Source organism: Macaca fascicularis, chromosome 8, assembly GCF_037993035.2.
Source record: "Macaca fascicularis isolate 582-1 chromosome 8, T2T-MFA8v1.1".
Lineage (NCBI taxonomy): Eukaryota > Metazoa > Chordata > Mammalia > Primates > Cercopithecidae > Macaca > Macaca fascicularis.
Genome location: NC_088382.1, coordinates 152,438,061 through 152,460,981, shown reverse-complemented (window position 1 = coordinate 152,460,981; position 22,921 = coordinate 152,438,061). Strand labels below are relative to the sequence as shown.

The 22,921-nt window shown below is 59.4% G+C and overlaps 3 protein-coding genes across 7 annotated transcripts; all 3 read left to right on the top strand.

The window, feature by feature from the left end:
* Positions 1-252: 252 nt before the first annotated feature.
* On the top strand, positions 253-1,917 carry LY6D (lymphocyte antigen 6 family member D). Its single transcript, XM_005564193.5, has 3 exons — positions 253-327; positions 1,117-1,215; positions 1,368-1,917. Exons 1-3 carry the CDS (start codon positions 264-266, stop codon positions 1,592-1,594), a joined length of 390 nt encoding a protein of 129 aa, XP_005564250.2. The 5' UTR covers positions 253-263; the 3' UTR covers positions 1,595-1,917.
* A 6,778-nt stretch (positions 1,918-8,695) lies between these two features.
* LYNX1 (Ly6/neurotoxin 1) lies at positions 8,696-15,061 on the top strand. 4 transcript variants are annotated; one of them, XM_065519715.2, is made up of 5 exons: positions 8,696-8,830; positions 9,617-9,883; positions 10,203-10,418; positions 10,624-10,731; positions 10,961-15,061. In XM_065519715.2, exons 3-5 carry the CDS (start codon positions 10,367-10,369, stop codon positions 11,155-11,157), a joined length of 357 nt encoding a protein of 118 aa, XP_065375787.1. In that variant the 5' UTR covers positions 8,696-8,830; positions 9,617-9,883; positions 10,203-10,366; the 3' UTR covers positions 11,158-15,061. The 4 variants fall into 4 exon arrangements, with proteins under 4 accessions (XP_065375787.1, XP_065375786.1, XP_045254716.2 ...); XM_065519714.2 differs by lacking the exon at positions 8,696-8,830 and adding an exon at positions 9,269-9,426; XM_045398781.3 differs by lacking the exons at positions 8,696-8,830; positions 9,617-9,883 and adding an exon at positions 9,269-9,426.
* Positions 15,062-16,379: 1,318 nt separating this feature from the next.
* Positions 16,380-20,687, top strand: SLURP2 (secreted LY6/PLAUR domain containing 2). 2 transcript variants are annotated; one of them, XM_045398782.3, is made up of 3 exons: positions 16,380-16,447; positions 19,889-19,993; positions 20,444-20,687. In XM_045398782.3, the coding sequence occupies exons 1-3, from the start codon at positions 16,396-16,398 to the stop codon at positions 20,596-20,598; spliced, it is 312 nt and encodes a 103-aa protein (XP_045254717.2). In that variant the 5' UTR covers positions 16,380-16,395; the 3' UTR covers positions 20,599-20,687. The 2 variants fall into 2 exon arrangements, with proteins under 2 accessions (XP_045254717.2, XP_015310773.3); XM_015455287.4 differs by having other exon boundaries at positions 20,290-20,687.
* Positions 20,688-22,921: the final 2,234 nt, after the last annotated feature.

Here is a 22,921-nt window from a genome sequence, read left to right as displayed (position 1 = left end):
GAGGCGCAGCAGCTGCAACAGCAGGGCCAGGAAGCCACTGGGCCCCGTTGCGGAGGGCAGACCTCTGCCTAGGGGGGCAGCAGAGGCAGTGCCCAGGGACAGCCAGGCTGGTGGGCGTGGGCCAGGCAGGGTGGGGCAGGTTCCCATCCTGGGCTGACGCTTGCACAGAGCCCTGCGGAATGCCGCTGGCTGGCGGACTGCCCACCCCCGCCCAGCCCGTGCCTATAAGGCCTCCGCAGTGCAGGGGCCCCCACTGCTCCCAGATGACACCAGAGATGAGGAAAGTCCTGCTGCTCCTCGCCATCCTGGCCGTGGCTACGGGGCCAGGTGAGGGGCTGGGCCAAGGGGACGGGCAGGTGGGCGGGCGGCTCTGGCCCGTGTGGTCACCAAATACTAGGAGCCTGGCGCTGATGACCTCTAGGCACAGAGAACCCCGACACTGGGCGCCAGACTCTTCAAATTTAAAACAACACGGAGCCCCAATCTTAAGCAGTGTCAGATTTACAATGTTTCAGAATCTGAGGATGTCAGAATGGATTCCTGGAGTCACGGACCCCGAGAAAGTGGCGCAGGGGATTGTCTTGAGATGCTTCTCACTGGGAGGGCAGCCATCTAGCCCCTGCCACCAGCCCCTCCCGGTCCCCAGGTCTCCCCCAGCATAACCCAGGACAGCCCAAAGGCCACCAAGCCCTTCCCGTTATAGGCTCAGAGCAGCCAAGCTGGCTGCCCCTGGGGCCTTAGCTCAGTGAGGCCCTCGGAAACATGGCCATCTCCTCCAGCGACAGCCCCTGGGGTGGGGACAACAGCCAGTGTCCTGCAGACTGCTCTTGGCAGTCACAGAGCTCCCTGAGGCCTGGGAGGAAAGGCCTGCAACACACCCTAGACAGGGCCAGGGCAGGACGCCTCTTCCAAGCCGGCCCAGGCCGGAGCACCTGTCCCCGGAGGCTGCATTCAGGACACAAGCCCCACCAGGGCCCAGGGTCCGGAGTTGGGGGCCTAGGGCAAGGGCAGCAGGGCCTCTGTCCAGGAGGGGTCTCTGCGGGTCGGGGAGTGGGCCCTGCTGAGTCACCAGGAGGCCTCTGCTGGGCCCGCTGAGCCCGACTCCCTCCCCGCCAGCCCTTGCCCTGCGCTGCCACGTGTGCACCAGCTCCAGCAACTGTAAGAAGCCTCAGGTCTGCCCGGCCGGCTCTCGCTCCTGCAGGACCATGCACACGGGTGAGCAGCATCTGTCCAGGTTTCCCTGGGACTGGGGGGACCTCCCTGGCACTGGGGGGACCTCCCTGGCTGTTGTGGGTGCTGGCTGGGAGGCTGGCAGGGATTGGGGGTCAGAGGTAGCTGCAGGCCTCACCACACTCACCTGTGCCCAGTGGAGCCTCTGAGGGGGAATCTGGTGACGAAGGACTGTGTGGAGTCGTGCACACCCAGCTACACCCTGCAAGGCCAGGTCAGCAGCGGCACCGGCTCCATCCAGTGCTGCCAGGAGGACCTGTGCAATGAGAAGCTGCACAATGCTGCACCGACCCGCACCACCTTCGCCCACAGCCTGGGGCTGGTCCTGGGCCTCCTGGCCCTCGTCTTAGCCCCCAGCCTGTGACCTCCCCCCAGGGAAGGCCCCTCATGCCTTTCCTTCCCTTTCTCTGGGGATTCCACACTCCTCTTCCCCAGCCGCAATGGGTGTGCCAGGAGCCCCAGGCTGAGGGCTTCCCCGAAAGTCTGGGACCAGGTCCAGGTGGGCATGGAGTGCTGATGACTTGGAGTAGGTCCCACAACCCCACAGAGGATGTAGCCCCTCTACAGAGGATGCAGCCCCCAGCCGCATGGAGGGTGGGGACAGAAACCCTGTGGATCCCCGGATTTCACACTCCTTCTGTTTTGTTGCCGTTTATTTTTCTACTCAAATCTCTGCATGGAGATAAATGATTTAAACCAGTGTGGTTTGTCTGTGCTATTCTGGGACGGAGGAGGTCAGGGGTGGGCATCAGGCCACACAGGTCCCCTAAGCCTCCAGCACATGTCCCCTGGGCCAGTCGTGGAGCGATGCCTGAAATGGCACCATCTGTCCCCACCCTGGGAGGGCAGGCTGCTCAGATGCCTCCCCACTGCCCCAGAGGCGGAGGGCGCTCCTGGGGTGAGGCCTGAGTAGGAGCCCAGGGCAGAGGGCTCACAGGCCCTTCCCGCACACAGCACCTAGGGTAGAAGGGGCTCCTCACCCTTTCACCCTGGGTCGTGTCCCTGAGACCGGGGTTCAGGAGCCTCCAGAGAGGCCGGCTTGGGACATCCCAGGCCCGACCTGAGCTTCGGAGCCAAGTAGGCACTGACTACCTACAGCCATCGCCCAGGGCCAGTCCAGCTGCCCAGGGAAAGTCTAGCCACAGCCTAGGAAAAGTCCCATGGACCCCGTCCATGGGAACCCAGCAGCCCCTTGGCCAGACCTCACCAGGGTGAAGTTAGACTGGGCAGGGAGCATGACGCAGGTAATACGGGCCAGGTGAGGCTGCTCAGAGGCAGGGAGGGTTCCGTGCCTACTGCCTGGGTTCTGGCTGTATTTCGGGGATGAGGCTGTGACGTGGAGTGAGAAGAGGCCCCAGCAGAGGCCCCAGCAAGGAGCCCTTCTCCTTCTGGAGAGGGCCAGAGGTTCCCGCAGGCTGACCCCACATCCCCAGCAGGTGAAGTCTCAGGCCTTACCCAGTCAGAGCCGAGCTCTGCCTTCCCCCAGGCCAGCTCCCTCACAGGCCTGGCCTGGAAATTCCATGGTGGCCAAGCCCCCTCTGGCCGTGGCCAGCAGACGGTGGTGTAGCGTGGGTGGCAGCTGGTGAGGGGTCAGTGGTGCTCCCCGGCCCTGGGTGCAGGCACTCAGCTGTTTGTCCAATGCACCATGAGACCAGGAGGTGAATCATGATTTCGGGAGGCCTGCTCTTAACATGTGTCCATCCTGCTTCCCCTGGGATCCAGGGCCACTATGCAACCCCATCCTGGAGGGCTGCCTGCCCAGCCAAGGCCCTGCAACCCAGGACTGGGTCTGGGTGAGCTTCACTGTCTCCACCTTGGGATCTCCCTTTTCCTCACCCAAGCTCCATCTCCCCAGGTGGCCAAGGTGGGTCACTCCTTGCCCTGAGAGACCTTAGGCAAAGCACTCCACCTCCAGGCGCCTCCGTTTTCCTCCACTGGGCACCCACCTTGTGCAGCCAGCACCCCATATGCTGCCTGTGGCTGTAAATGGTGGCCCTGGCCTCCTGCAAACCCTCAGCCCTCCTTCCAGCCACTCCAAGGCTGCAGGCATTTCCTGTTCCCCTCGTGCGCTCCTGGGGCCCCAGACCCCACCTAGTGCTCCTGCCCTCGGCTGGAACTGGGGTGGTGATGGTGCTGGTCTCATAGTGCGTTGGACAAACAGCTGAGTGCCTGCACCCAGGGCCAGGGAGCACCACTGACCCCTCACCAGCTGCCACCCACGCTACACCACCGTCTGCTGGCCACGGCCAGAGGGAGCTTGGCCACCATGGAATTTCCAGGCCAGGCCTGTGAGGGAGCTGGCCTGGGGGAAGGCAGAGCTTGGCTCTGACTGGGTAAGGCCTGAGACTTCACCTGCCGGGGATGTGGGGTCAGCCTGCGGGAGCCTCTGGCCCTCTCCAGAAGGAGAAGCGCTCCTTGCTGGGGCCCCTGCTGGGGCCTCTTCTCACTCCACGTCACAGCCTCATCCCCGAAATACAGCCAGAACCCAGGCAGTAGGCACGGAACCCTCCCTGCCTCTGGGCGACCTCACCTGGCCCATACTCCCTGCATCATGCTCCCCGCCCCCTCCGGTCTCACTTCACCATGGTGAGGTCTGGCCAAGGGGGCTGCTGGGTTCCCATGGATGGGGGTCAGCTCAGGCAGCTGGACTTGCACTGGGCGGTGGCTGTGGGTAGTCAGCTCCCACATGGCTCCAAGGCTGGGGTTGGGCCTGGGGTGTTCCAAGCTGGCCTCTCTGGAGGCTCTTGAACCCCAGTTTCAGGGACATGACCCAGGGTGAAAGGGTTAGGGGGACCCTTCTCCCCCTGAGTGCTGGCATGCGGGAGGGGCCTGCAAGCGCTCCTGGAGGACTGCGTAGGAGCGCCCCCTTGTGGCCACCAGAGAGCCGGGTGCTGGGGCTCCTGCACAGGGAAAATCCGCCCTCGCCCAGGCCAGTGCCACTCATGGCCCCATGTGTGCCCTTTTCCACACCACTCTGGACAGGTGGCCTGAGTCCTGCCAATCCTGCAGGACAGGGTGTGCGAAGGCACCTGGGCATGGGAGTCGGGCAGAGAGCAGAGGGGTAGGAGTGCCCAGGGCGCAGACCCACCCATCCCCACTTCCGCGTGGGGAAACTAAGGCTGGGCAAGGGAAAGTAACTCCTGCCACTTCACGGCAGGCTGGCTGCAGGAATCCTCATTCAGGGCCCAGGGAATGGGAGTGCTCTGTGCCCAGTGCCGCCTGGAGGCAGGAGCGAATGCCACCTCCCCCACCACTCCCACCCCTGAAAGTCAGGAAACCAGGGCTGCGGCCACCAAATTCCAGGATGGAAGGAGGAGGCGGTTCTGCCGGGGTCAGGGAAGACTTCGCAAAGCAGCGGCCGGTATAGAGACAACGGAGCAGCATGGGTGAGGCTGTGTGCGCGCCCTGGGCAAAGGCCCAGAAGTGGAAACCGACCTGCAGGATCCAGAGAGGGCCAGGCTGCCTGTGTGGCTGCCGTGGGGCCTGGGAGCTGGCAGGACTCCAGACCAAGCCCAAGGACAGTCACAGCTGCTAGCCCATCACTGCCCTCTGCCCTGCTCCTCCAAGGGTCCCTAGCTCAGTCTCCCAGCCTCCAGGCTGCTTCGCTGTGACCCTGCTGGACAACTTCTCAACAGTCCTGGACACAACCTGACCCCAGCCCCAGCCAAGACCCTGTCAGGCATCATCAGCCCCACACAGGGCCTGCAACCCTGTAGGTGTGGACAGCACAGCTGGCCAGATGGGGGCCGGCAGCCCTGCCTTGTGTCCCTAGTGCCCCTGAAGGAGGAGCTCCCTCTGCCGGAGCCCCAAGCTCAGAATCTGCAGGGAGATGTCTTAGGCACAGGATTGAGGGGTGGGGCCCCAAGGCACAGATGTTGAGGTTCGGCCAGCACCCAGGGGTGGGGCACTGACCCTGTCATGGGGTGCATGGCTGACTCTCCTGGCCCATCACCAGGATGCAATTTTCTCTATGCCTTAAAAATGGAAATGCTAAAAGCAGTCAAAGCACAAAGTCCAGACAGAGGGCAGCTCTCAGGGAGACTGCAAAAGCGACCGACGAGGTCCTCTGACAAGGGATCCTTCCTCCACCTGCTCTGAACATCTACTCTCCTCACCATCCAGTCGGGCCTGAGCTCCCACCAGAAAGGAAGGAGCATTATTTGGTCAGGTCAGGGGGGCCCACGAGCCTCCCTTCATGCCCAGTTTGGGCAGCCAGATCCCACAGACAGCTCGAGGGGCAGCCCCAGCCGCCCACCCCACTGGGAGCCCCCAACTCAGGAGCAGCTAGCTTTGGTTTTCAAGAGTCCTTTCTCTGGTCCTGCCGTCCAAGCCGGACTGGGAGGGTTGCTGGGGTCCTCCTCCTGGAAGTGCATTCTCAGACACTGGTCTCATTGATTTTTCTCTATTTTCTTTTTCTACCGCACTTTTTATTTTTATTTTTTTAATTTTTGCTTTTATTTTTGCTATTTTCTTTATTTTGCTTACCTTGGGTTTGATTTGCTCTTTTTGTTCTAGTTTCTGAGGGTGAACATTTAGGTAGTTTTTTTGGAGAACTTCCTTCCCTTCTAAAAGAAGTTTTACTTCTTTTTTTCTTCTAAAAGAAGCATTAGTGCAAAATTTCCCTCCAGGGCCCACTTCAGCTGCATCCTTTGACTTTGATGAATTGTGTTTGCATTTTCATTCAGTTGGACATATTTTCTGATTTCCTTTTTGGTTTCTCCTTTGACCTATAAGTTGTCTAGAAATATGTTGTTACTCAGTTTCTAAATATTTGATGATCTTGTAGATATATTTCTGTTATTGATTTCTAATTTAGCTCCATTGCAGTCCACGCAAATAATTTGTATGATTTTAATCCTCATAAATTTACTGAGATTTGTTCTATGGCGCAGAATACAGTCTGCCTTGGAGGACATTATCGGTAAACAAAGGTGTGTTTGTCTTCTGTGAGGTGGAGTGTCCTGTAAACGTCAGTTGGCCGTGTTGGCTGGTAATTTGGTCCACATCTGCTTCCTTACAGACTTTTTGTCTATCTTTATCATTTCTTGAAAGAGGAGTGTTGAAATCTCTGTTGTTGTGGATTTTCTTTTTCTTCTTTCAGTTCTATCAGATGTTGTTGGTGTTTTGCTTTGTGTATTTTGAAGCTTAATTGTTAGATGCATACATATTCAGAATTGCTAAGTCCTCTTCATGAACCGATCAGTTTGTCGTTTGGTAATGTCCCTCTTTTTAAATGTTTTCTTTCTTTCCGGTAGAGACAGTGTTTTGCTGTTTTGCCCAAGCGGTCTCAAACTCCTGGCCTCAAGCAATCCTCCCACCTTAGCCTCCCAAAGTGCTGGGATTACAGGTGAGAGCCACCACACCAGGCCGGTAATGTTCCCTCTTTGATTATAGTCTTTGCTTTAAACCTACTTTGATATTGACGTAGTCATGCCTGCTTTCTTTTAATTGGTGTTAGCATAGTATATCTTTCTCCATCTTTTTATTTGTATCTTAATTGTGTTTTTATGTCTGGTGAGTTTCTTGCTGACAGCATATACTTGGCTGTTTCTCTTTTTATCCAATCTGACAACCTCTGTTTTTAACTGAAATGTTTTTGTTTGTTTCTGAGGCAGAGTCTCACTCACTCTGTCACCCAGGCTGGAGTGCAGTGGCACCATCTCAGCTCACTGCAACCTCCGCCTCCCACGTTCAAGCGATTCTCCTGCCTCAGCCTCCCAAGCAGCTGGGATTACAGGCATCCACCACCATGCCCAGCTAATTTTTGTATTTTTTAGTAGAGAGGGAGTTTCACCATGTTGGCCAGGCTGGTCTGGAACTCCTGACTTCAAGCGATCCACCTGCCTCAGCCTCTCAAAAGGTTGGGAAGACAGGTTAGGATTACAGGTGTGGGCCACCGTGCTCGGTCTAATTGAAGTGTTTAGATGACATAGTGTCATTATTGCTGTGGCTGGGTTTAAATATATGTCATCTTGCTATTTGTTTTCTATTTCCTTTCTCCCCTTCTGCAGTCTGTGTAACATGTGTTTTTATAAATAATTCTGTATCATCACCTTTGTTGATTTATCAACTAGAGTGCTTTGACTTTTGCTTTTTTTTTTTTCTTTTTTTAGTAACTCTTTAGTGTCTTAGTATGCACCTTTGACTTACTAGTCTGACTTCAAGAAATAGGAGACCACTTCACATGCAGTAGAACAGATCTACAACAGCGAACTTCCATTGTCCCTCTCCTGGTCTACTTGTATTACTTTTTTTTTTTTTTTTTTTTTAATTTGACACAGGGTCTTGCTCTATCACCCAGGCTTCAGTGCAGTAGTGTGATCACAGCTCACTGCAACCTCCACCTCCTGGGTTCAAGTGATTCTCCCACCTCAGCCTCCTGGGTGCAACCACAGGTGTGCACCACCACGCCCAGCTAATTTTTTGTATGTTTTTAGGGACGAGGTGTCTCTACGTTGCCCAGCCACGCCTGGTCTAGAACTCCTGGGCTCAAGCGATCCACTTGCCTCAGCCTCCCAAAGTGCTGGGATGACAGGTGTGAGCCGTGGTGCCCAGCCTGTACTACTGTTATCATACAACTTACTTCTACATTTGCTACAAATTCCTTAATACATTGTTATTATTTTTGCTTTAGGAAATCAACTACCTTTCAAAAATAAGAAAAAAAAATTACCTTCTATTTCCTATTTCTGGTGTCCTTTATTCCTTTATGTAGATCAGTATTTCTGCCTGAAGAACTTCCTTTAACACAAAGGTCCCCAACCCCCTGGTCATTAGGAACCACGCCACAAAGCAGGAGGCGAGCGGCTGGCGGGCGGGCAAGGGAAGTTTCATCGTATTAATTCGTCGTGGTCTGAGACTGAAGCCTGCGACACCCTCTGGTTCTGACCTATGCGTTTCTTTCACGCCTCTTATCCACCGGAGTGTGAGCTCCATGGCGTGGGAATATTCTGGAACGTCGGCTGGTTTTACTCTCTGCCCTCTCCCCAGCTCCTGGCACAGGAGGGCGCGCATTACCTGTCCGCAAACAGAACCACCAACTGGCCTAGTTTGTTGGGGACCGAAGGATTTCCTGGAACCAGAGCCCGCTTGCCCAGAAGGCATGGGGTATTCTGTACCTCAGGCCCACAAAAATGTTTTAAAGAAAAAAATGAGCTTTAGGGTCGAAGAAAAGGTTTTATTTTTCTTTCTCACATTGGAAAAAAAATGAAAACTTTCGGACTCATGAAATTTTATTACATTTTGCCAAAACCAGAACCAATAATGTAAGTATTTAAAGTTATGTGAAGACAATTATTTAATGTTAACATTATGATGGTGAGAGGAACCACGGAGCACGGGGCTGCCTTGCAGGCCTGCGTTCCAGCTTTGCTCGGGGGGACCAGAAACGGGGGCGGAGCGCGGGGGAGGCAGGCGGAGGCCATGGGCAGCGAAGCGGGCGCGCCAAAGGGCACCAAAGGGCGCCAGGTCCGGAACTGCTGGGACTGGGCTGGAGGAGCGCGGAGCTGGGGCGGCACCGCTGGTGCCAGCCCACGAACGACGCGGTGGGGGCGAGTGGGCGGAGGCGGCTGCGGGGAAGGCTGGGCTGCCGCGGGAGCCGGTGAGGACAGCCTGCGGAGTGCCCGGGCGGAACACGTGGGTCTGAGGGTCGCTAGAGAGTCCCTGCGTGGCTGCCCGTGTCGGCGATCCAGATGCCTGGGCTGGCCTCGGGGTCCCAGCGCTGGCCCGGCGAGCCTACGGTCCGGGGGGCGGGGCCGGGGCGGGGCCTGCGGTGAGCTCGGCTCGGCGGGTGTCCAGGAGGCGGGGCCGGGCCGGGGCGGGGCCTGCGGTGAGCTCGGCTCGGCGGGTGCCCAGGAGGCGGGGCCGGGGCGGGGCGGGGCCTGCGGTGAGCTCGGCTCGGCGGGTGCCCAGGAGGCGGGGCCGGGGCGGGGCGGGGCCTGCGGTGAGCTCGGCTCGGCGGGTGCCCAGGAGGCGGGGCCGGGGCGCGGCCGGGGCGGGGCCTGCGGTGAACTCGCGCTGGGCGGGCCGTTCCGGGGGCGGGACTGGGCTGGGCCTGCGGTGAGCATCCAGCGATGCGGCACGGGTGCTGCGGGACACACAGACACGCGTACAGTTAGACCGAGGCAGGCACCTACCGGCGAGCGGCCGCGGGTGACTCCCAGGCGCGGCAGTACCTCAAGGTGGTGAAGGTCACAGGTGAGGTCACCCTGAGAGTCCCGCTCGCGCCAAGAGCCCTCCCCTCCACCCGGGACCGCAGTGTTTGGGGCGGGGCTCTCCGAGAGGGGGAGGGAAGCTCGCAGCCGCAGGTCTGGCCTCACCCAGGCCTTTGGCATCCTAGGGTTGGCCTGGGCAAATGTGTCCTGAGAGACGGATTTGTCGTTCTCAGGAAGGCGTAAGTTTAATTTAGCTCATCCCTGCTGGGGAGCTTCTGCGGTGGCCGAGGACTCAGACAACCCTAACCAGGGCTCTGGAGGTTTTCCTGGAAGAGGGGACCCCAAATAGGGACACCCCAGAGCAGAGGGGAGGGGAACAGCGAGAAGAGACCCAGCCCTTGGGCCCAGTTCTGCCGTGGCCAGCCATCCGGCCCCCAGGGCCCTGCGTGGGATGAGGTTGCAGACCACCTCCAGAGGACCTCTGTACCAACCACCCCCTGGTAAAATCCTTGTTTAGGCCTGGTATTTAAGGCCCCTCTGCCCACCCCCACTCCTCTAGCACTGCCCCTCATCCTCCCCCCATCTCTCCTCCATCCAGCGCTACAGGCTGTTTTGAGCTTTTGCAGGCGCTGGTCTCTGATTGAAATGTCCCGATCTCTTCTCCCTTCTTGTCCCCTCCCAAGTGTCTCCTCCTCCAGGACCCTTCCCTGACACCCACTGAGTTGGGTGGCTCCTCTGCCCACTGTCATCCCTGCCCAGGCCCCCCATGGGTCCTTCAGGCCCAGCACTGACCACCTGTCTTTGCCACCTGCTGTGCAGGGCTGCAGCACTCCCAGTAGACCAGGAGCTCCAGGAGGCAGGGCCGGCCCCACGTCCTCTGTGCGCCACCCTGAGTTGGATCCTCTGTGCGCCACCCCTGAGTTGGATCCAGGGCTAGCTGCTGTTCTCCTCCCCACTCTCACGCTGCCCTCCTGCCTGCAGCCATGACGCCCCTGCTCACCCTGTTCCTGGTGGTCCTCATGGGCTTACCTCTGGGTAAGATGGACAAAGGACAGAGGGATGGACAGACCCACGTTGAGGGAAGGTGGGCTGAAAGCAGGGAAGGAGACCAGAATTCCCAGCGACCACCCCTCTTTCTAGCCCCCTGCCCTGGGGAAGGTGATGGGCTGGGGACCTGATGGGCTGCAGGAGGGACCTCTCATGTTCTGCGACCCCCGTTCCCTTCCCACCCATCTGCCAGCCCCAGTCCAGGCCTTGGACTGCCATGTGTGTGCCTACAACGGAGACAACTGCTTCAACCCCATGCGCTGCCCGGCTATGGTTGCCTACTGCATGACTACGCGCACCTGTGAGTCTGGGGGCCCTGCGTGGCCCTGCCTGGGGAGGATGAGGGGGAGGTTCTGCCCTGCCCCTGAGCATGTGGAGGTCCTGAGGAAGGAGGCTCTCCTGTCCCCGGATGCTGTCTAGGAGCTCTAAGCTGAGGGGCCCTGCCCTGATGGCCTTGGATGCTGGTGTGGGGCTGGCTGGGCCCCCTGCCCCTCTTAGCGGAGCTGGCTCACTGCCCTGCCCCTCTGCAGATTACACCCCCACCAGGATGAAGGTCAGTAAGTCCTGCGTGCCCAGCTGCTTCGAGACTGTGTACGATGGCTACTCCAAGCACGCGTCCACCACCTCCTGTTGCCAGTATGACCTCTGCAACAGCGCCAGCCTTGCCATCCCGGCCACCCTCGCCCTGGCCCCCGTCCTCCTGGCCACCCTCTGGGGTCTGCTCTAAAGACCCTGAGGCAGACCCACTCAAGAACAAAGCTCTCGAGACACACTGCTGCACCCTGGCACCCAGTTCACCCTGCCTCACTCTCCACCCTCCCTGCGACCTCCTCAGCCGTGCCCAGGGCTGGGACTGTGGGCAAGAAGACACCTGATCCCCCCCAACCACCACGCGACCTCACTTCGAGGCCTTGACCTTCCGATGCTCTGTGGGATCCAAAAGGGCTGGGGGCACTGGCACAGTGCTGTTTATGGGGAGGGGCCCAGTCAGGAAGGGAGCACTGATCAGATGGGAGCTGTGGCCAAGTCCACCTTCTGGGAAGCCCTAGGAGAGGCCCCTGCCTCAGCCTGCCCCGGGTGTGCTGGGGCACGGGGAAACGAGGACCTCCCCCAGGTGGGGTGGTTGGGGGGACTCTTAGGAGGAAAGGCTCTTCCAGGCCTAGGAAGGCTGTCACACTTCCTACTGAGGCCAGGAGCTGCCAGGGCTGGTGCGGGATCAGGGCTGTGGGAGGAAGGCCTTCGGCACTGGCCCCTGTGCTAGGAAGGCTGCCAGGCCTGCATTGGAGCCACCCCCTGCAAGGGAGGGGTGGCCATGCCTCAGCAGGCCCCAGTGCCCCCGAAGCTGTAGAAGCTTTTCCGGGTCCAGCAAAGGGTCTGTGTCCTCTCAGTCAAACTCCTTGACATTTCCCACCCCCTCATGGGGAGGGCGCTGGGCCTGAGGCTGGCAGGACCTAGGGCCTTGCTATATTTGGTCGGTCCTGGTTGCTGACCTGGCCAGCGCTATTCCGGGCAGGGAGGGAAAGGGGCAGGGCAGGTGGCCCGCTGAGGCCTGGTCCCCAACCACAGCGGGACCTGGCCGAGCAAGGCAAAGGACACGGGATTGGGGGATGCGCCCACAGGCTGGAAGTTGGGAGCAGCCTGGGGCAGTGCGGGGGCAGGGGTGGGGAGGGCGAGGGCTGGAGGATGAGACCCAGCCCCTCCCCACCAGCAGGATGCACACAGTGAGTGGGTGCCTCCATCACCTTCCACCTGGGACTGCGTCCATGGGGAGGACAGGGTGGAAGCTCCAGGTGGGTATGAGGACTCCCAGGGACCCCACCCCAGGCCTGTGAAGCAGGGTTCAGCCCAACACCCACCAATTCATCCCAGATGCAGGTAGCCCTGGGAGCATCTGCCCCCGCTGCAAATGGAGCCATTGGGGGCATGAGACCTTTTGGTGCCAGCAGTCACGCTGCACCTGAGGCCCCCACCTGACCAGTGCTCCCAGCTCTGGTGTCCTTGGAGGAGCCCTTCAAGCCATCCCGCATGGGCAGGATGGTGACACGTCCATGCAGTGGGACTGCCCCGGCCCCAAAGTGTGGCCCTGGTCAGGGGAGCCCCTGCTGGGAACTGCATCTCCAGAGCTTTGATGCAGGACCCCTGGGGGCTCGGGGAGTGAGAGGCTCCACCCCAGGGTCTCCTTGCAGTGAGTCTATGTGCAGGCCTGCCTTCTGCTCCTGGGGCTGGGGCTGATGGTCCAGCCTCAGTCTCCTGAGGACAGGAGGGGTCAGAACCTTGCTTAGGGCACACCCAGCTCCTGTTGGAGAAGGGAAGTGCCGGTCTTCTGCGAAGGGGCGTTGGGTGGGAATGGGCCCGGAGTGGGAGGAACGTGACTCCCCAGAGGGAAGATAGGCCTCATACTGGGCCAACAGCTGGGAAGGGGTTGCTGCAGCACAGAGTGGGCCTGGACTCCCCTCGCCCCTACCCCCAGTGGTTGTGGCTGTAGCACTGAGCCTGGAGAGCGGGCCCGGCCCGGGGTGGCTGGGAGGCTGCCAGGTGCCTCCCAGAGCTCCCAAGGGCCCCCACCTGCAAGTGCCAGCCTCAGGGCAGTGCCCAGAGGAGGCCCTCTCAGCTGCAGCCAGCGAGGCCTTGGGATGCTCCCTGGGAGGGAGGCGGCTTTGGGCTCCTAAGTCTGTGGGAGAGGCTGGGAGCAGTCACTGCGCGCCTTGCGCAAGCCCATTGTCGGTCGGGTGGTTTCCTCAGCTGGGCTGGGAGGGGCTCCAGGATCAGGTCCTCCCTGTCTTGCTTCTCAGTGGGGTGATGGGGAGGAGACCTGGCCACCCAGCGCTCAGGGGCAGCTGAGAACAAGGACCTGCTGGAGCTGGAAGTGCCGTGGTGTTGAGGGGTGGGGTGGGCAGCTTCTCACACCTGCCTCCTGCCTCCACCTGTCTACCATTCCCCCACCCTGACTTGTCCCAGCCCAATGCTGACAGCACTGCCCCCAGCCCCATACATGGTTCTGCCTGGCTGGCCTGCCCTTGGTACCTGGCATAGAACACACAGAAGGCACTCGGCTGGGGGCCGCTCATGGCCAGGCCCGCTCATGGGGAGTGCACGGCTGTGCAGCACCAGGGAACCGGGACAGCAGCGCCGGCAGAAATCACAGCGGTAAACTTGTCCCGGTTGTAAGCATCAAGGTGGCAACGGACATGGGTCCCCCCACTGCACTGTGGCCCTGAGCACTGTATAGCAGCCCTGCAATGGGAGCCATTATCTTGTCCCTTTGACAGAGGAGGAAACTGAGGCACAGGGAGGTGAAGTAGCTGCCCCCAGTAGTGCCTCCTCGCTTACTCACCACCCCCTGTACCACAGTGCAGCCGCTTCTCCCACCAGCTGGGGTTCCTTGGACCCCCAAGCCTGGGAAGGGGGAGGTGAGTTTACAAAGTGGAGAACTTAAAAGGAGAAAAGCGGAACCAGAGGTCTGAGAAGCCCTGAGTGGTAGAGTAAGGCCTCCAGCGCTGCCTCTGGGTGCAGGGCAGAGTGGCAAAGTGAAGGGGGAGAGGCACAGGGCACCATGGGGGCCCAATTCCTACTTCGGGGATCTCTGTGATAGAGCCGAGGGTCCCCTTCGTGGGGGTAGATGCCCAGGGCTAGCCGTTCCCACTGTCTGTGTGGACCTGAGTCCTGGACATGCCCGAGTGACTCAGGAGCGGCTGCTTGGGCGGGCTCGGGCACCCCAGGATGTTATACATTCTGGGAACTGGACAGGAGCGGCTGCTTGGGCGGGCTCTGGCATCCTAGGAACATTCTGGGAACTGGAATCAGCCACTAAAGAAATTGTAGCTGTAGGCGGTGACCCTGGGAGTGGGACCTGGGGACATGGCTGGGTCAGCATGGGGACACCTGGCTCCAGCAGGGGCTCTGGTCTGTCCTGGGGTCTTTGGGGCCAGGGCTGCGGCCCTGGGCAGGCTTCCTCCAGGCTGGAGGAGCCAGGACCTTCCTCCAGCCGGAGGTCCTGGCTCCCCCACTGTGTCATCTCCCATGAAGGCGATTTGGTTTATAATTCTGAAACTCTGAAAGAGGTCGAAAGAAGCAGAGAGGCCCTCGGTGGATATGCCGAGCTTTTCTGCTGGTGCTTTGTCCCACTACTCTGGGTGGCCTGTGCTCCTCTTCGAGCCTCGGTTCGCGGGGAGGGCCTGAATCTGCCAGCTCCTCTCAGGATCTCCTTCTCTCCGGGCCCTCCCCAGCCTTAAGGAGCCTCCCAGACAGAAGGGTGGACAGAACCACCTGGGCAGCCCGAGAGACACGCGGGAGTCCTCCTGTGGACAGCCCTGCCAGCTTCCGCCCAGCCCCAAGCTTCATTTGCATCTTGAGGAGTAAGGGGTGGTGAAATGGGAATGCTGGTCTGGCTCAGCTGGTCGTGGGCATAAGTGCCGGCTGGATGGATGGCATCTCTTCCTCCTGTCTTATGTCCTGGGGTCCAGGTGCTTCCCAGCGCCATGCCCCTGCTGCTATTGCTTGCCCTAACCCTCACCCTAACCAGGACATGGACTTCCACCCGCAGGCCACTCTCTCCCTGGCCCACCATGTACCCAGCACCCAGGAGAGCTCCAGTGTTGTTTCACCAAGCCATGAATAAATCAACAGATTCACGTTGTCTGTGCTTCTCTCCAGCCCCACTGCCTTGGCCTGAGCTCAGGCCTCACCTTTCCAGCCTGGCTGGGCTGGCACTCCGGGCTCCATGCAGCCACACTCCTGTCTACCCTACCTGGTCCAGGCCCTGGGCTTTTCTTGCCTCCAGGCCTGACCTGTCCTTGGAGCCAGGCACAGGGAGGGAGACAGGCAGGGCTCCTGGGGCTTGCTGAGAATTGCCCCCAGTTCCGTGGGAGAGAGGCCAGCACCCCCGAGGGGCAGACAAGCCCCTGGGGAAGGCTGGGGGTGCAGAGTAAGGGAGGCGGGAACCCCCTAGGACCCCATCCCACCATCTCTGATTTCTCAAGCTATCTGGTTCCTGACCCCAGCTTCTCAACTGCCCCAGGAAGGAGGACCTGCATCTGCCAGCCCCTCTCTCAGGATCTCCCTCCTCCTGGGCCCACCTCCCAGCCATAAGGAGCCCCCTAGACAGAGGGGTGGACAGAAGCCATGTGGGCAGCCCAAGAGACGCACAGAGGTCCCCAGGTTGGCAAGGCTAACTGGTTACAGACAGGTCCTTTGGGGCCCCAGCCCCTCACCAGCCTTTGGAGGAACAGCCGATGGCTCCCGCTCTCCAGGGTGTCCTTTCTGGGCTCTTACCTTATCCTTGGGGCCCCTTTTAGTGCCAAGGGCCTTTCTGTCCCCCGACTCCTGTGCACAGATCCTGGAGCATCAGTCACAGCGTGACAATGGCCGTGGTTCCTTGTTCGGATGACAGACGACGGAGAGGCGGCTCACAGCCATGCTCCCTCTGCGCTCTCCCAGCCCTGGGGGGTCAGGATGGGAAAGTTCTGACTTCTTTGGAGGAGGTCTTGTCATCGAACTCACTCTAGGGTGGGAGTACGGGTGAAGACCTCTGGCTTACACCCAGCCCTGAGCTTCATGTGCATTTTGAGGTGTAAGGGGTGGGCTGGGTGCTGGTGCCTGAGGCCCTCCCTCCTTCCCACCAGACCTTCCTTCCCAGCCGCTGAGGGAGACCGGCCTGTGGCCGTCGCCTGCCTGTTGCCAAGCCATTTTATGGGATCCTCAGTCCCGTCAACCAGGGCTATCCTGCTTTACCGACAAGAAGAGATGGCTCCTGAGATTACACAGGCCCGCCTGGAGGCCTAACCAGCAAGCTTTGGGGCCAGGTTGGCCCCTATCGCCTGGACCCCAGCCCAGCTCCTTGGCTGAGCCCAGCTGCCCGGTGACTCAGACCCACAGAGTCTGCTGAGCGGGCGAGGGCCAGGGCGGGGTGCCAGCAGGTATAAGGCAGCCGGCCAGGGCGCTGAAAGCCCAACCTCACCAGGAGAACATGCAGTTCCACACTGGGCTCCTGCTGGCCGCCATCCTGAGCCTACAGCTGGGTGAGTCCAGGGGCTGGGGCCACCTCCTGCTCAGGGCCCCCATCGCTCTAGCCCAACCGCTGTCCTTCCAGCCCTGGGCCATGACTGCCCACCTCAGGAGAACCCATTCCTGTCCCCCACCATCTGCCAGGTGCAGCTTTTCCTCTGAAAGCCTCCTGCAATCCTGCAGGCCCATCCAGCTCAGCCCCAGCCCACACACTGACCCCCACACTGACCCCCCAACTTCTCAGGGCACACAGCCCTTGGCTCAAACCCCCTCTTCCTCTCCCCAACCCCCAGACCTCTCCAGTCCATAGTGACGCTCCTCACACACGCACCTTTGTGTGCGCGCATACACACACTCTGAATTTGCACCCCCCAGCCCTCTTGGGCCTGGCCTCCCAACTGGCTTGTCTCCTGAGGCCACCCTCCCTGGACTCCCTCCTCCCTCTTGCCTGGGAAAACCAAGTCCCCCTGCTCTCCCATCCCCAGTCCCTGCGCCCAGGTCCTCTCCTCTGCTCCCTGCTTCCCTGGGTGATTTTACCCACTGCCCATCCCCCAATCCTCACGCCCCCCCACAGTGCCCACGTCTGCTACAGCTGGTCCTGTCCCCCCAGCTTCAGGCCCCTTGGCCCAGGGCCTTCCTGAGGGCTCCAAGGGTATGACTCCTCTAGCACAGCCATGCACACCTGGCCTTGGCATCCCCCAGCAGAGCCCAAGCATCTTCTCTTGGCAGGGCATCTCCACTCCCATCCCGAGACCTGAACAAAACCAACTGGCCCCTTGATCGGCCGGCCGCCCCCACCTCCAAGCCCAAGCAGCCCAGCCCCCCAGGGGCCAAGCCTCTGCGTCCCTGGCTGTGGGTTGGATGACCTGGGTATCCCCTGCCTCCCAGGCCCTGAATGAGCAGGTGGTGGAGCATCGGTGAGTCCCTGGCGCTGGCTCAGGTGTCTCTTACACCCCTCCAGCCTCCATCCCCAGGGGCACCCTCCTGGCCTGTAAGCGGCTGAGCCGCTGACTCTGAGGACTGCCCCAGGGTCATGAGGACAGACCAGCTCTGTGATGAAGGTCTGAGACACACAGGGGCTTGGGAGGGTGGGCATGTGTAGGGGGCAGGCAGGAGCTGCTTCCATGCCACCCTTGGGCACCCATATCCTCACCCCTTCCTTCTGGTGCCCCAGCCTCCTGCCTATCTTCCCTGCTACCCCCCACCCCAGGCAGCTGTGACAGCCAAGGGGAGCTTCAAGCCACTTTGGTGGGAAGGGGCAGAGGGGGGCTTGGAGGCAGCTGCCACCACCTTTCTTTTTTGAAGGTGGGGTCTCAGCTTGCTCTCCGGGGCTGGTAGAGGGGCCAAAGCTGATGGTAGGGGCCTGCCCTGGCCGGAACTTCCCGTCTGTGTCACCTTCTCTGTGGTGTCTCGATGGAGGATCCCACCCACAGGACCTAGGGGAGACCAGAGGACTCTGGCCAGTGGCAGGGGCCTGGTGTGCACTGAGGTCTGAGGTCAGCTCCGTGCTGGTGCGTGCAGAGCCATGCTGTCAGGAACCCGGGCTTGGAGCTGGCGCTGACCGGGGCTGACTCCAGCCCTTCTCCACCTTTGGCAACAGTGAGGCAGGGGCAGCCCAGCAGACACGGGATAAGGCAGGCATGGCTTCCAGTGTCCTGAGGTTGGGCTGCCTGGGGCACAGCTCAAGAGGAAGCCAGGGCCTGTGCCTGGTGCCTGTGACAGAGCAGCCCTCACATCCTTATGGTCACACCATTGGCCCTGTCACCCTGCAGGCTCCTATGCAGAGAGAGCAGACCCGGGGCCAGCAGGTGTTAGGGACTCTGTTTACACAGTCTTGGGTGTGTGAACCCAGGGTGAGGACAGGGAGGGAGGGAGTTTGAGGCTGAGAAGTGGACGGAGGTGGTCAGGAAGGAGAGGACAGAGTCAGGGATGAAGAGGGGCAGAGACCAGGCAGGGAAGCCGTTGGGGAGTGCCCAGGAGGGCTAGTGGGCCTTGGGAGTGGAGCAGTGCCCAAAGCAGAGAGCAGGACTGCTGGGCAGAGACACAGCAGCACTGGCGGAAGAACATAGTGTCTCCTGAGCACGGGCCATCCTCCTGGATAAAGCAAGGCAGAGCTCACCGCTCCCTGCTGCTGCTTGGGCGCTGCCACTGTAGCAGGATATTTTAAGGAATTAGAGAGACCGAGGGGTTGAGGAAGATATTTATTATTTAGGTGCAACGGCCCAATCGGATTAATAGCCAAAGGACTGAGCCCTGAACAAAGAGTTAAGTTACCTTTTAAGCATTTCATGGGGTGGGGAGAGATCTCTGCAGGGTGAAGCATGTTACAGAAGCGAGAAACAAAGACAGTTATTCAATTAATTGAGACATGCATTACATCATTTCTTACTTTTCAAGGAAAAACATGTTTTACGACTTGAGTTTATCTGTCTGTGACCTTGCAACTGCACAGCTAGAGAAACAGGGTCTTCCCAATGCCTGGGAAAGGGAGAGAGAAGGCTCACCAGCCACAGACAAACAGGCAGTTAAGTTTTAAAGGACTCCAGTTCTTTCTTTTCCTCAGGGAATTGGGTTTTCTTACATGCAACTGAGTTTCTGTTTACACGTTCTTTTTTTTTTTTTTTTTTTTTTTTTGAGATGGAATCTTTCTCTGTCGCCCAGGCTGGAGTGCAGTGGTGCGATCTCGGCTCACTGCAACCTCTGCCTCCCAGGTTCAAGCAATTCTCCTGCCTCAGTCTCCTGAGTAGCTGGGATTACAGGCACATGCCACCACGCCCAGCTAATTTTTTTGTATTTTTAGTAGAGATGGGGTTTCACCATATTGGTCAGGCTGGTCTTGAACTTCTGACCTCAAGTGATCCACCCACCTTGGCCTCCCAAAGTGCTGGGATTACAGGCATAAGCCACCACGCCTGGACTACACATTCTTTAATTTCTTTTAATTCCTGTTCTACCACGTCCTGGTCGCCCTTGCCCTGGGCTCCCTGTGGAGGCAGGAACAGCCCCATCATCTCAGCCACCAGAGTCCAGTCCCAGGCGTCTAAAGGGTACCACTCAGTACCCAGAGGCAAAAGGGGGCATGGCCAGAGAGAGCGTCTCGGGGCCCCTCTACCTCCCCCACACCCCACATCCAGGGACCCCAAACAGCCAGGCTGCTGTACCCTCACTCCCCTGGGACATCACACCACAAGCCAGGGCTGCCCGGCCCCACCCTTGCCCAAGGCTCCTTCCTGGGCAAGGATGCAACCAGCTGGCTCCAGCTGCAGGGCTGCCAGGCACCCTAAGATGAGGGACAGGGGCCCAGTTCCTAGGAGGACTGGATCACAGAGTTGGGAGACTGGCCACTGAGAAGGGGCATGTGCTGCTGGGTGGAGTTGAGTGGGCACCGTCACTGCAGAAGGTGGCCCACACCTGCCTCCGGTCCATTTGTGTCCTGTCTGTCCCCATGCCGGCAGCTGCAGCCCAAGCCTTGTGGTGTCACCAGTGCACGGGATTCGGAGGGTGCTCCCGTGGATCCAGATGCCCGAGGGACTCCACCCACTGCGTCACTACTGCCACCCGTGAGTGAGGGGGCCAGCGGTGGGCTGGCCATGCCCTTCTTGCCCAGGTGGGAAGATGTGGGCTCAGAGGGGGACAGAGCCTGATCCAGGCACCCAGTAAGTCAGAAGCATAGGGGAGAGTGTCCACCAGCGATGCCAGGGAAGGGTATGAGCAAAGGGCCACGTCTGCCCCCAGGAGTGCCCGCATGCTTCATGTACCTGGGGTGTCTGACCCTCAGCTCAGTGGCAGATGGGGCAGCACGGTCTGGGCAAACAGAGGCTCAGGGAGCTCCATGGTTTCTCTCCTGCCCACTCAGGGGTCCTCAGCAACATCGAGAACTTGCCTCTGGTCACCAAGATGTGCCACACGGGCTGCCCCGATATCCCCAGCCTGGGCCTGGGCCCCTACGTATCCATTGCTTGCTGCCAGACCAGCCTCTGCAACCATGACTGACGACTGCCCTCCCCCAGGCCCCCGGACACTCAGCCCCCACAGCCCTCACGGCCTGGCGCCAGGGCTCACGGCCGCCCCTCCCTCGAGCCTGGCCGGCCCACATCTCCCGGCCTCTGCAGCCACCATCCAGCATCACTTGTCCTTGGGAAGTCCTGTGTGGAGTCTTGTCTAAATCTGCTGCTGTCCAAGCCTGGGGCCCATCGTGCCTGCCACCCCTTCAGTTCCCAACCTCCCCCAAATAAAATATGATTGGATCATGTGGCACAAGCTATCCAGTGGGAGTGGAGCCCCGCCATCCTGGGCTTGGGGGTGGAGGGGAGTAGATTTGGGAGTGCCTCGCTACCTCACCCCAGGCTAAACCCTACTACCCCACCCCCACCTGCCCTTATCACGGAACAGGCCCTCCCACCTCCAGCCAACTGTCAGGCCTGAAGGGCACAGGGGCCCAGGCCCCCCAGGCAGTTGCTGTTCCTGAAGTAGCCAGAGTGGGAGTTGGGGCTGGGGCACACGAGGAGACTCCCACCCCAGAGCGGGAGTTGGGAAGCCTCAGAGAAAGGACATCCCGGCTGAGACACGGAGGCTGTGCGGGGTGGAGGAAGGGAGGAGGGGCCCTTGGCAAAGACGGCTGCCGCAGGCCTTCTGGAATAGGGAGAGAGGTGAGGCAGGCTGTAGCTTCCTCACCCTCGCCCTCATACACACCCCTGGGCCAGTGGCCCGGCCTGCCCCTCTCTAGGAAACCCCCAGTTCTGGTAGGGAACACTACCTCCAGCTCCTCTGGGCCACTGGGTACCCAGCATGCAGGGCAGGGCGCTGGGGAGAGATGCTGGGAGTGGGATGAATCAGACTGAGGTGATGGGCAGCTGTGGCCGCCCATCTCGGGGTGGACGTGGGAAACTAGGTGAGCGATGTTTGTGGAAGTTGATCACTCGCTAGGCAAACATGGCGTCATGGCTGAGCTTCGGGCTGCAAGGTTGAATGAGACCCCCACATAAGCCTGGCACTCCCCTCGGAGAGGCTGAGGCGAGTCCACATCTGCAGGTCCCCCCCACTGAGTTAGCACCTGCCGAGAAAAACACCGTCGGTCCCTTTCCTCGGCCTTTCTTGTTCTCACCTTCGCAAAGTTCTGGTGAAGAATCAGCTCAGGAGAAAGCTGATGCAATTGTCAAGCTGCTCCACAAGGAGGGGGTGTCCCAGGCAGGGCCTCCGGACATTCAGGTGCCAGGACAACTTTCAGAGTAACCCCAGGCACAGAAGGAGATGCAAACGGGGTGCGCTGGAGATACCCAGATAAGCTCAAGAATTGAGGTGACAATGGAGTGTTTCTCAGATCTGCGGGGGAGGGACAGGGCACCCCACAGCCACCATGGAGCACTGCAGCGTGGAGCACTGCTGCGAGAACAGGGTAAGGCTGGATCCTCACCTCTCTCGTTATAGCCAAAGGCATTCCAACTGAATCAGAGGTTTCGATATAAAAAGAAGAGGTTTTTAAATGCTAGACAATTCAGAATAGAAAAGCAAGACACATTCCTGAAGGGACTGGACACAGAGTTGCTGTAAACACAGTAATTCCACTCCTGGGCCAAATTCCACCCCCAGACGTGGCCCAAGAGGAGTAAACAGGCGTCCACACAAAAGCCGGTGCACAAACATTCGCAGCGGCGTTATTCACAGCAGGCAAAAGGCAGGAAAAACCCAAATGCCCATCAACTGATGGACGGATCCACAGAGATGACAGACCCGTACCAGGGGATGTTATTCAGCCACATAAAGGAATGAAGCCCTGACCCACGTCAAAACACGGGGAGCCTTGAAAATACGGGGGAGCCTTGAAAACAAACACGACGCTGAGTGAGACAGCAGCCGTGCACAACAGGCCAAGCAGTGTACGATTCTATTTCTCAGAAGTAGCCAGAATAGGGAGCTCTATAGAGAGGAAAGAAGATGAGTGGTTACCAGAGGATGGCAGGGATTATTAAGAAATAGGGAAAGGCCGGGCACGGTGGCTCACGCCTGTAATCCCAGCACTTTGGGAGGCCAAGGAGGGTGGATCACCTGAGGTCAGGAGTTTGAGACCAGCCTGGGCAACATGGTGAGACCCCGTTTCTACTAAAAATACAAAAATTAGCCAGGTGTGGTGGCACATCCCTGTAATCCCAGCTACTTGGGAGGCTGAGGCACGAGAATCACTTGAACCAGGGAGGCGGAGGTTGCAGTGAGCTAAGATCATGCCACTGCACTCCAGCCTGGGCAACAGAGCGAGACTCCATCTTAAAAAACAAACAAAAGGAAATAGGGAAAAGCCAGAGTACTTTTCCTGCTCTCACACAATACAGTACTTCACCCCGTCACCAAAGTGTGTGTGTATTTCTCTCCACCAGCAACCAAGCCACACTGCAGTGGACACCGTCTGGGTGTCCTCCATTCAATTCCGACGCCATTCCCATGGAGGTCGCGTCAGATCCCGCAGGTGGAGGGCTCAGTCCCACGTGATGAGC